This window comes from Rhineura floridana, chromosome 3, assembly GCF_030035675.1.
Source record: "Rhineura floridana isolate rRhiFlo1 chromosome 3, rRhiFlo1.hap2, whole genome shotgun sequence".
NCBI lineage: Eukaryota > Metazoa > Chordata > Lepidosauria > Squamata > Rhineuridae > Rhineura > Rhineura floridana.
Window position 1 is genome coordinate 203,245,599 of NC_084482.1, and position 11,568 is coordinate 203,257,166.

Below are 11,568 nucleotides of genomic sequence, written 5' to 3' on the forward strand. Positions count from 1 at the left end.
CACAGGGTTGTTGTGAGGGTAAAATGGGGGAGAACCTTGAGCTCCTTGGAGGAAAAGGTGAGATACAAGTGTGATAATAAAAAAAAATCAAACCCATCGCCTAGATACCAGGGATTTCCCACCTTCACAAGTGGATTCTGGGTGCCTTCTCCATTATCCCTAAATGTTGTCTTCTTGGAGGCTCCCGAAACACTCTCGTCTCTCCTTGTAACAATTTCCTGGTCCAGCTTTTCTAGCCTCTTCAACACGAGGTTTTCTTGCTCTTCCAGAAACCTTCGCAGCTCATCCCATTCTCGGATGATATTCTTCCTCTCTGCTTCCGTCTCCCTCTGCAATCAGAGGGGAGAGACAACGGTGGTGTGACACTTTCCATAGTGGGGTAAAGCAGGGTGCCCACCAATTCCTCCAATGGTGCCTGAGAAAGATCTCAGTTAATATCCCCACCCCGAAAAAGTAATAGAATCACAGAATCATAAAGTTGGACAGGGCCTATAAGTCCACCGAGTCCAACCCCCTGGTCAATGCAGGAATCCAAATTAAAGCATCCCTGACAATGCACGAGAGACTATTTGAGCTTCCTGCCCAGTTTGTGTTTCCCTGAGTCAGCCTCACCTACATTAAACATGTTCTTTTAAACGTTCTAAGACTGGACACTTCCTTCCCTCCCATTTTAAACAGGGATGAGGGGCAAAGAGCTTATTTCTGAATGAGCAAAACCATGGCTGCTATAGGTGCCTTTTCCCCCATTGATGGGGGGGGGGAGTGCCCACACCATTTTGTGTTCCTGTCTCTTTTTCTGCTCTTTTAGATGTGGCAGATCGGTAAAAGGGGTCGAGGTCCACTCAGCCTTCCATCCATCCGTGGTCGGTAAAATGAGTACCCGGCATATGCTGGGGGGTAAAGAAAGGCCGGGGAAGGAACTGGCAATCCCACCCCACATATACAGTCTGCCTAGTAAACGTCGCAAGACATCACCCTAAGAGTCGGAAATGACTCGCACTATAAGTGTGGGGACACCTTTGCCTTTTTAGACGTGGCAACTTTTTTTTTTTTTGTTACGCCACACCCCTACGTCTGCCATTTTGTGACCGGTGCCCATGGCACTCTCTCAAAATTCCAAATGTGCCTACTGGACTAAAAACCTGACTGCTCCGTGCGTTAGTGCTGGGCCAAAGGATCAAACCTTTAGCTCTGGCTGAATATTTTTTTTGGGGGGGGGGCAGGACCAAAAGAGACATGACGCTTCAGGTGAGGACTTCTGCAAAATTGGGGAGTGCACTAAGATTCACTGGGGCAGTGAATTTTAACTTTCAGTAACAGCCATTTTAGATTTTAAACATCTAAAATGGTGACCACAACCTGATAGAGCTTCAAGAGTTCTAATTAGGCCCAATCTGCACTAGACATATAAAGCAGTATCGTACCACTTTAAACAGTCCCGGCTTCCCCCAAAGAATGCTGGGAAGTGTAGCTTGTTATGGGTGCTGGGAGTCCCTCACAGAGCTACAATTGCCAGAGGTCCCTGGGAAGAGGGATTGAGCGATGGTGGACTTACAGTGGGCCATCCACACATCACTCCATTTCATTAGTTGTTCTGTGATGCTTCCCCAGTGCTACCGCATCCTTGTTGTCTGGAGGGGCACTCTTGGGCTAAAGCACAACAAAAGCAGGACAAAAAACCCAGAACATAAACTGGAAATAAACCAGTATAATTTCAGGATTTCAGCAGGAAGTGACGGGACATGCATGAGCTGGAAACAAAGCAATATGACCACGCAAAGCTTTTACAGGCGCAAAAGATATTTGAAAGCAGGATCTCGCACACATTTCTGTTACCGTTACAGAGAAAAGTTCGTCCGTAGGAACTTCTCCTCCTAATGTTAACAGCACTTGGTTAGGAAAGGGGCCATTTTTATTGGGATCATGGCTAGTTTTCTCCACACTGCAGTCCGAATGAAAATCCCCCCCCCATTCTTTCTTTCTTTCTTTCTTTCTTTTTCTTTCTTTCTTTCAAAACTTGATCTGCTTCCAAGTGACCCATTTAGCATCACGTGCAGCTCGACCCTAAGAATACTTTCAGTTTTTGCTCAAAGAGGGCTCTGAACAAAGGCTGAGCTGACAGATCGGCATGGAGAGCATTTGCCTCAGATGTGGGGATGAGGGCAAAAGGGCCCCGCAAAAATCCGAGGGGGAAAAAGCCAATGTTTCCAAAAGGGTTAGCAGCCCTCAGCTGAGAGCAGCATTTTCTTATTTCTCTTTTAGCTTATTGTCTTTGGTTACGTGCACCCAAATCTCTGAGTGGCCAGAGTCTTCAGGGCTGCCAGCTCATACCTCCTTGAGTTCCTTGGAACAAAGGTCACTGAAGCCTGGTGTCTTGGGATACTTGGTTTTAATTTACGGACATATATATACAGGCTGAGCATTAGAGGGAAGGGCTCATCGTATTAGCACTCCAACACATTCCGCTCCCCATAGTTTCCCAGGAGGGCTTTGTTCCCCAAAGGTTTTCCCCCTGGCCTATTGTTCTCCGGTTCCTAAGACGTTGTGGCCTCCACCCAGGTGGGGGGGGCAGGCCTACCTCCTCCTTCTGGAAGCATCACTAGCTAGCCGTTTCTGTGGCAACACACCTGTACTTGGCAGGGGCTATTCATTGAACTGAACAAAGAGACTGGTTTGACCACTTCAGCAGTTCCTTCTATTGGGGTGGGGGGTGGGTGAGAAACCTTTTTCAGTGGGGGGGATATCACATTCACTCCTAGGCAATTTTCCAGGGGGCTGCATAGCAGCGGTGGGTGCTCCACCCTCCATGCAGGAAAGCAAGAGGTATTATCACTGTGCAAGGACACATTCCAGCCAGGCAAAATCAGTAGAGGAGGGTGCAGAACAGAGCTGGGAAGGAGTATGGCTTGGGCAGCCCCTTGAGGGCTAGAAAGAGAGGCATGGAAGGCCGCATTCAAGCCCATGCGTCCCCCTGCTCCCCCCCAGTACCAGAGAATCCCATCTCACAGCAATTGAGAGCCAAAGTGGTTAGAGTGTCGGATGAGGACCCGGGAGGCGAGGGTTCAAATCCCCACTCGGCCATGGAGCTCCCTGGGTGACCTTGGACCAGTCACTGCCTCTTGGCCTAACCTACCTCACAGGGTTGTTGTGAAGATAAAATTGAGAGAAAGAGAACGATGCATGTCACCTTGAGCTCCTTGGAGGAAAGGCAGGATATGATGCAATAATAAATAAATAAAACCACAGGCATGGAGGGGACCCAAAGATCTAATCTGTACCAATTCCTCTGCCCCCCCTTCTATAGATCAGGAGTGGGGAGCCATTGGCCCTCAACTGTGCTTTTTTTTTTTTAAATGAGGTGCCAGTACTCATACCTTGATGAAAGCATCATAAGTGCCAGGAAATTGTTGTGATGGGCAGCCCCCCCACAAAAGAGGTAACAGTACTTAGTATTGTTCCAAAAAAAAAAAGCCCTGGCCCTTCAGATGTTGCTAATCTGCAGCTCTCATCAGCCCCTGCAGGCATGGCAGATGGCTAGGGATGATGGGAGTTGTAGTTCAGTAACTTGCTAGAACTGTTTGTTTGCCCAGCTGCATGCTGGGCATCCTCTCCCATTCACCCTCCATGCGTTGTGAATGACATGGAATGATGCTACGTCATGATGCAGTCTCATTCCAAGGGGCACTGAAATGTGTGTGTGTGTGTTAGGAATACATTCCCCCCACCCCTCAATGCAGCCGTGGCACAAAAGTACATAGCAGTTAGGAAGCCCCCCCTGTCCCCAATTTTCAGAAATGGTCACTTCCATTTCTAACAGTCACCAAAATGCTTCCCCTCACAAATGGCCACAAGCAAATGGGATGGCAAATTTCAGGGGTGTCATTCTTAATTCTGTCCTAGGACGCTTACTAGCAAATCCTCGCTTTTCCTTTGATGGTCTCCTTTCATTTCTTCCCTCTTGTCGTTCATGCTGCCTTGCAGCACCTGAAAGCCCAGGAAAAATGCAATGCACACTTCATTAAAGAACATTCCCAAGATATAGCCATATCGAATTCAATTTTTAAAAATTCTATTTCACGTGAAATCACAATGAGAATTTAAACTAAGGCGGGGGGGGATCGGCTTTCAACCTCTGCTTCTCAAAAATCCTATTTTATTCTAAGGGCCACAAAAAACATAATGGGATACGTTGCAGGGAGGGGTCCATGTAAACAGAAACAAACGCTCAAACTTAATTGGCTCACGGAACCGCTTTTCAAATTCTGCTCAAAGTTGAAAATTCTCTGGAGGATCTGCCTTAGCAAATGAGAGGATCTTTTCCTCGTCTGTTGTTTTGTAAAGGGGCAGCGTGCCACTGAATACCAGTTGCGAGGGGGAGGGAATAGAGGTCTGTTGCCTTTGTGCCCTGCCTGCCTAGAAACATCTGATTGAAAAAGGATGCTGGGCTATATGATGATCCCTTTGGGCTGAACTGGTGGACCTCATCTTACGTCCTCGATATGCCATTAAAACCGCAGCAAAGGACTGACCTTTCTGTTTCAAAGATGCAAAGCATGAGCAGGTGCATTCCCTTCTTGTGTGCCTGCCACATTTCCTCAGCCCGTTCTTCTTGGAATGGATGCAAACAATCGCAATCAATTGTTTAAAACCATTGCCTCCAAGACATGCAAGAGTTGCATCAGCAGGAGCAGCTGGTGAGGCTTGCCGCTCCCTATCGGCTTGTAAATTGGCAGTCCCGGCCACTAGCGCCGTGATGCTCAAGCTGCATACACAACCAGACGTTTCAAGCACATTTCAAGCACCTCTGACTTCACCCCAAAGAATCTTGGGAACTGTAGTTTGTTAAGGGCTCCCTGTGAGGAGTAAACTATACTTCCCAGGATTCATTAGGGGGAAGCCATGTGTTTGAAATGTATGGGGTGTCCACAGCCCCATTTCAATATATCACCTGTTCTTTTTCCTTTGTTTTCATCACGTTCTAACTGGACAGAATTTTTTTTGGGGGGGGGGAATCATTGCAGCTGCTTTTTATTCACTTGACAGCATTTTTGGCAGCTGGTTTTCAGGTGCACTTACCCCAGTTGTATCACCTTCCATTTCGTAGTCTGATCGTCTGCAAAAAGTTGAGAGTATTTCTGGAGAGAAAGAGGGATTAAATGCTACCGCCTGTCTAGAAGAAAGAGGAAGGATTAAAAAAAAAAGTTTGCAAAAACCCAAGCACGGGGAATCATAGAATAGTAGAGTTGGAAGGGGCCTATAAGGCCATCAAGTCCAACCCCCTGCTCAATGCAGGAATCCAAATCAAAGCATTCCCAACAGATGGCTGTCCAGCTGCCTCTTGAATGCTTCCAGTGTCAGAGAGCGCACTACCTCTCTAGGTAATTGGTTCCATTGTCGTTGGGAGACCTGGATAATTCTGTAATGGTGCTCTTGAGCATTGTCTGAAGAGATGAAGGGTCACTTCATATAGGAATGTAGGAAGCTGCCGCATACTGAGTCAAGCCATTGGACCATCTTGCTCAGTACTGACAACGCGGAGTAGCACAGGCTCTCCAGGACTTAAGACAGGGGACTTTTGGAGCCGTACCAGGAACTGAATCCGGGATGTTTTGCATGCAAAGCAGATTCTCCTCCACAGAGCTACACCCTGCCCCCTCTATATGCCTCCATATCGGGGGTAGCTGACACGGGACCCTCCAGGTGTTGTTGGACTATGACTCCCATCTGACCCAGCCATAAATCATGCATGCAAAAAATAGGAAAGGTCTTGTTTCAGTTCCTAGCATGGCTGCTTCTCCACTAACTCTGCTGAAAGACTAACAAGTTTTGATTCCTCCTCTCCCAGTGATTCCATTACTAAGAACGAGTGCCGGAGCTTGCGTTTTTCCTCCTCCCTCCCAGTTTGTTTTCCTTTTGTGTCCGGTCTTTTCTATTGTTAAGCCTGAGGGAAAGGACCCTCCGATCACTGATATTTGCAAGCCAACTGAGGAAGTCTTTTTCAGCTGAGGGGCGGGATGAAAACGCTTTAATATTTTTTTTTTAATTAAGAAGCAGTGCCTAGCAGCAACCTCTTCCTGAAATCCTGGAGAGCGGCTGCCATTGAAACGAAACAATAGGCACTGCTGAACACCATGGTCTGGCTGGCTGCTCAGGATAACAAGTCAAATCTCTCTTTTTTTTCACACTTACCCTTCCCTCCACTTTGTCCACAAGCTTGAAACTGCAGAGAAATCGGCATCAGGTCCTTTCTGCGTCCCGTCCCCCCCTTAAGTCCCGTTGTAGATGGCGATGAGAAGGGGGCAGCTGCACTCGCTGGCTTCTCTACCGGCGGGGCTGGGGGCGGGCACGGATGCCGGATACAGCTTTAAAAGTAAGTTCTGGGAAAGCCGCGCTCATCCCGTCCGCATCAAAGACCGAGAGGGAAGCGAGCAAGCAAGCAACCACGTCTGCCGCCGCGGAGGATTTGATACAGCCCTCTGCTGGCCAGAGGGAAGCCTCGGCCGAGGCAAAGACTGACTCATTGCAGGGCTGTGAGGTTGCACAAAGAGACGCGCAATTTCAGAAGAAGCATCAACACGCTTTCCTCTTCTGGATTTAGGAAACGGGGGCCGGTGGCGGGCGAGAGGAGAAAAACCAGCCACCCCAGTGGCTGTTCTGTATAATGGTTCCCAACCCCCCCAGATCGCTTGAAAATTGGTGAGGGTATAGCAAGGGTAAGCGAATAAGGGAAAAATCAACTCATTCGAAATGTGGTGTTGGAGGAGAGGTTTGCGCATACCATGGACCGCGAAAAAGACAAATTCTGTGTTAGAACAAATTAAACCAGAACTATCACTAGAAGCTAAAACGATGAAACTGAGGTTATCATACTTTAGGCACATAATGAGAAACAGAAGGGAGTAGAAAAGAGGAAGACCAAACAAGAGATGAATTGATTCCATAAAGGAAGCCACAGACCTGAACTTACAAGATCTGAACAGGGTGGTTCATGACAGATGCTCGTGGAGGTCACTGATTCATAGGGTCGCCATAAGTCGTAATCGACTTGAAGGCACATAACAACAATTGCAATGGGATTGTTGTCTGGGGTCTCGGGGGTCTTTGAATGCTCATTTTGGGGGGAGCAGGGTCCCTGTGTCTGCAGCATTCTATGAGCCAATCAGCATGAAAGGGGATGTGTTAGCCACTGAGAAGAGTCTTCTAACCTCCTTTCCTGCTGATTAGAGCCAATCAGAGTGAAAGAGGAGTAAGACTCTCAGTGGCTAACATTCTCCCCTTTCAAATTTACTGGCTTCTGATGTCTGGGAGAAGGAATTAACAAGGATCTCATACTCTTCCCAGCAGGGTGTGTGGCTACAAGTAACATGAAATGACTCTGCACTTCTGAATTTGCCACTACGCTACTGGTCTTGGTGGCTCACTTAATGATATTTCTGACTGTTGTGGCAATTGTAATGCTATATTATTTTAATTGTATTTTTATCGCTTCTTTCATTTCTTATATTGTGTTTTACTTATTCTTCAGAATTCAAACTGGAACAGAGTAAAAAGCAATATCAGAAATAAAATCCATGGAAATGAAACTCTGGTAAGGGAGGCATGGCTTGTGCCTGTCTGAAATCAATTGCCCTGGAGTTGGGGGTTGACCCTGGCAGTTCTTTAACCAAGGATTGAACCTAGGATCTCCTGCATGTATCAGAGCATAGCAAGCTGCCTTACATCAGGTCAGACCATTTCTCCATCAAGCCCAATATTGTCTGCTTTGACTGGCAGCAGCAGGATTTCTAACCAACACCCTTTCCTATCACATGCTGCCTGAGCCGTTTAACTGGAGATGGTGAGGATTGACTCCAGAGCCCTTTTGCATGCAAAGCTAATGCTGTACCCACTAAGCTATGCTCCCTTCTCCAAATAAAGCAGGAGTGACTCACCTTTTTTGGTCAGAGGGCTGCATTCACCCTTGGCCAACCCTCCTGAGGACCACATGCCAGTGGTGGGGGTGGACCAAAGAACACGCAGGGCTCCTCCAGATGACCTGTTTATTTTTATTTTATTTTAAAATGTAACAAAGAAAGAAAAATGGAGAAAGAGGGAAAGAAAGAAAAAAGCCCCATCAGCTCACATTGAGGATACAGTAACCATCCATTTAAACATATAAATCAATATAAGCAGGGCCAATGTCTGGGGGGGGGACACGCAAGTTCAAAGGTGGCTTCTTAGGCACTTGTTAATTTTTTGGCCTTTGATAAGTTTCACAACTTGTTTTTATGTGCATCAGACCAAATTGTGACACACCCTCTCAGCTTAGAGCTGAAAATTTAAACAAATTAGGTATGTGGTTTGGTAAAAGACATAATTTGTTTTGTTAACTGATATAAAGTTTGTCATATGCTTAATATCAACAGTGGCATAGCACAGAAGCAAGCCTTTCCACAATAATTAGTACCTTTGCACAGAAAAAGGCTAGAAAACCATTGGTTACATTAAAAAAATATTTGACCTATGTCTCACTCTTTCTCTTTTTTGGTGCCTTGTTTCCCCTCCCTTGTGTTGTAATTTAATTTTTTTAAATTATGGCTGGTGGCCACAAAAACGGCAAGTGGCCCAGGCCTCAGAGACGGCCTGGATATAAGCAATCAAATGCCCAGATAGGTCTCTGCACAAAATTGAGGTTTATAAGAAATGTGTTAAAATCTAGCAAGAGCAGTGAGGTTGTTGCAGCTTTGAGAAACAGACTGTGATGTTCATCATTATGCTCAAAGCATGTCTCTTAGCGACCATAAGGGCTAACCTGTTTATTGAGCATTCATTCTGATTTGCTTGCACAAAGCTTATGTGGAGGTTATTCATTGTCTAGTCATTCATTGTCTTTCACCTGCTGTTTGTATGAAACAGTGATTCCTCTACCCCAGTGGTTCTCAAACTTTTTTGGTTCACGGCGCACTGTAAAACATAAAATTTTTCTGGCGCACTTCGTGTACAAAATTAAAAATATATTAATATATTTTAAACTATGAATAAAAATAACAAACTATAGAAAACTGTTACTTACCCTATACAAATGGGTTTCTTCTCATTTTTAAAATATACTTTCATAATATTTGAGGCACACCTAGCCACCTCTTAGGGCGCACCAGTGTGCCTGGGCGCACCATTTGAGAATCACTGCTCTGCCCCCTTGTCCACCCCCCCACCAAGGCAAGATGTTAAACCTGCAGGCCTCTAGATGTTGTTGGCCATATTTGTTAGTTTATTTGCACATTTATAAACTGCTTCACAGGGCCTTTGGGCACCAGCCTGCCCTGGGCCTACAGCGCCATAGCCCCAACCCCCCCAATACAGGCGGCACGGAGCTAATAGCCCCCCCATGCACCCCGCCTACCTTTCATGTTGTGTGGATGACCTGACATCAACCAAGATGGCGCCATGATGCCTTTACGGAAGCCCCCGCCACCGTCTTGGATGATGGCAGGCTCATGCACACAGCGCACATGGCATTCACACTGATGGGGGAGGTAGGTGGGGCATTCGTGCGGGCTTATTGAAGCCTGTTCTGTCTGTATTGGGGTGTGTGCCTGGAGCCTCCCTTTCTGTGATCCGTGGCAGGATCAGGTTGCAGAACCTAACCCTGCAGCGGATCATGGAACGGGAGCGCCACCCTAAGGAGGGGCCCTTCAGGGGTCCTTGGCCAGGGCCCAACCTGGCCGGCTCTGCTGCTTCATAACCAAAAGCTTCCAAGGTGGTATACAATTAGATAAAATACAAAACACTACATGTTCAATAAAGGTGTTTTCAGATGACCTATTCATTGAGCATTCATCCTGATTGTTTGCAGGAAGATCAGATATCATCACCCAGTTAATGTGCCTTCATTCTGCTCTGTTTGAAGGGACATTAGATGCTGTTGCGTCAAAACAATTCTTTTATCCCACACTTTCCAATGCATCCATCACTTTCCTTATCCCCAAAAGTCCAATTTTTGGGGGAAGTGGGTTTGTTGCACAAGAGCTCCCAATCAACTAAACGTGTGCAACCTGTATTTGCCAGTATGTGATTGAATCTCACCCGGAAGTGCACTAAAAGCAATGAAACAATCGCTAAAGTTGTACAATTAATATTCCATAAAATGACCAGTTCACACGTCAGGGAAAGCCTTCTTAAACAAAATGTTTTCAATAGCCACTTAGATATCAAGAGGTTAGGCTTAATTTAAGACTAAACTTATTTTGGAGGGCTGGAGCCGCAACATTAAAAGTCTAGTTTCTAGTATCCACTAATAGCACCTCTCAGCAGTACTCTCAGCAGTGACCCATCTGAGGAATGCAGTCTCTGGGCAGGGATATATGGGGTGAGGCGGACCCTTAGGTAAGCTGCTTCCAAGTTGTTTAGGGTCTTAAACTGAAACCAAAACCTTGAACTGCACCCAGTAGCATATTGGCAGCCAGTGCAGCATCTTCAGCAGAAGTGTTATGTGGCATCAACAGGAAGTCTCTGTCAACAACTTAGCCCCAGCTACTGGCCATGCTTGCTGGGGCTGATGGGAGCTGTAATCCAACAACATTCAGAGGGCCACAAGTTCCCCACCCCTGCACTAGAGAGTTGTCATTCCTCAGGATTCAGATCTTCATGAAAGAGTCAATAGAACAGAGGTAGCCAAAGTGATACCCTCCACATATTGCTGGACTACAACTCTCATCATTCCTGACCATAGCATGCTTGCTGAGGCTGATGAGAGTTGGAGTCCAACAACATCTAGAGGGCACTACATTGATTACCTCTGCAATAGAAATTTACAGCGCAAACCTCAGCACAGGCCTGTCTAGGCTAGTGGTTGTGTGTGTATTCTGCAACATACAAACTTGCATACCCTGGGAGCTGCGTCTTTAACTGCCCCACACCTGACATTATGCAATGGGTGACTTCAGCCATCCTCACAGTGAGGGACTGTGTGGTGCAGTGGTTAGAGTGTTGGACCTGGGAGGCCAGGGTTCAAATCCCCGTTCAGCCATGAAGCTCCCTGGATGACCTTGGTCACTGTCTCTTAGCCTAACCTACCTCACAGGGCTGTTGTGAGGATAAAACCAAGATCAGGGGGAGGACCATGTATGCTGCCTTGCTCTCCTACAGTTTTGTTTGTTTGTTTGGGACCTAAAAAAAAAAGTGCCCTAGTTGGTCACATTAACGACTAAAGGGGACTTAATCCTAAGTGGTGCCCAGACCTGGTGGAAACCCTAAGGTTTACTGAACCAACTGGAAACACTGACTCCAGTGCTGTAAAATTCAACATATAAGCTGCAGGTGTGTACAACAAAGATCAACAAAACAAACAGCAGGGGATATAGATTCAAGCTGATCTAGGAGCATATATGTGCTTTAGTGCTAATCGGAAGGAGGATTTTAAATAATAATAATAATGCGCACAGGAAAGTTGACTAAGGGTGAATAGGGCCCTCTTGTCTCAGACCACAAAAAGGTGAGCCAGCCTTGCTTTAAGGTGCCCATCCACAAGATACCTTATTAAACAGTATTGTGGGTAGATCAGTGCTTTTCAGACTTGGGGGGAGATGG

The 11,568-nt window shown here is 46.4% G+C and overlaps 1 protein-coding gene across 1 annotated transcript in view; it reads right to left on the reverse strand.

Annotated features, from left to right (window-relative positions):
* Positions 1 to 6,370, reverse strand: part of LOC133381172 (zinc finger protein 300-like) — a 28,288-nt gene extending 21,918 nt beyond the window's left edge. The window contains exons 1-4 of the mRNA XM_061619857.1: positions 6,190 to 6,370; positions 5,077 to 5,135; positions 3,910 to 3,984; positions 123 to 329 (exon numbers count right to left, since the gene is read on the reverse strand). Coding sequence (XP_061475841.1) covers positions 123 to 329; positions 3,910 to 3,984; positions 5,077 to 5,135; positions 6,190 to 6,238 — 390 coding nt within the window. The 5' untranslated portion in view covers positions 6,239 to 6,370. The remainder of the gene's footprint in view (positions 1 to 122; positions 330 to 3,909; positions 3,985 to 5,076; positions 5,136 to 6,189) is intronic.
* Positions 6,371 to 11,568: the final 5,198 nt, after the last annotated feature.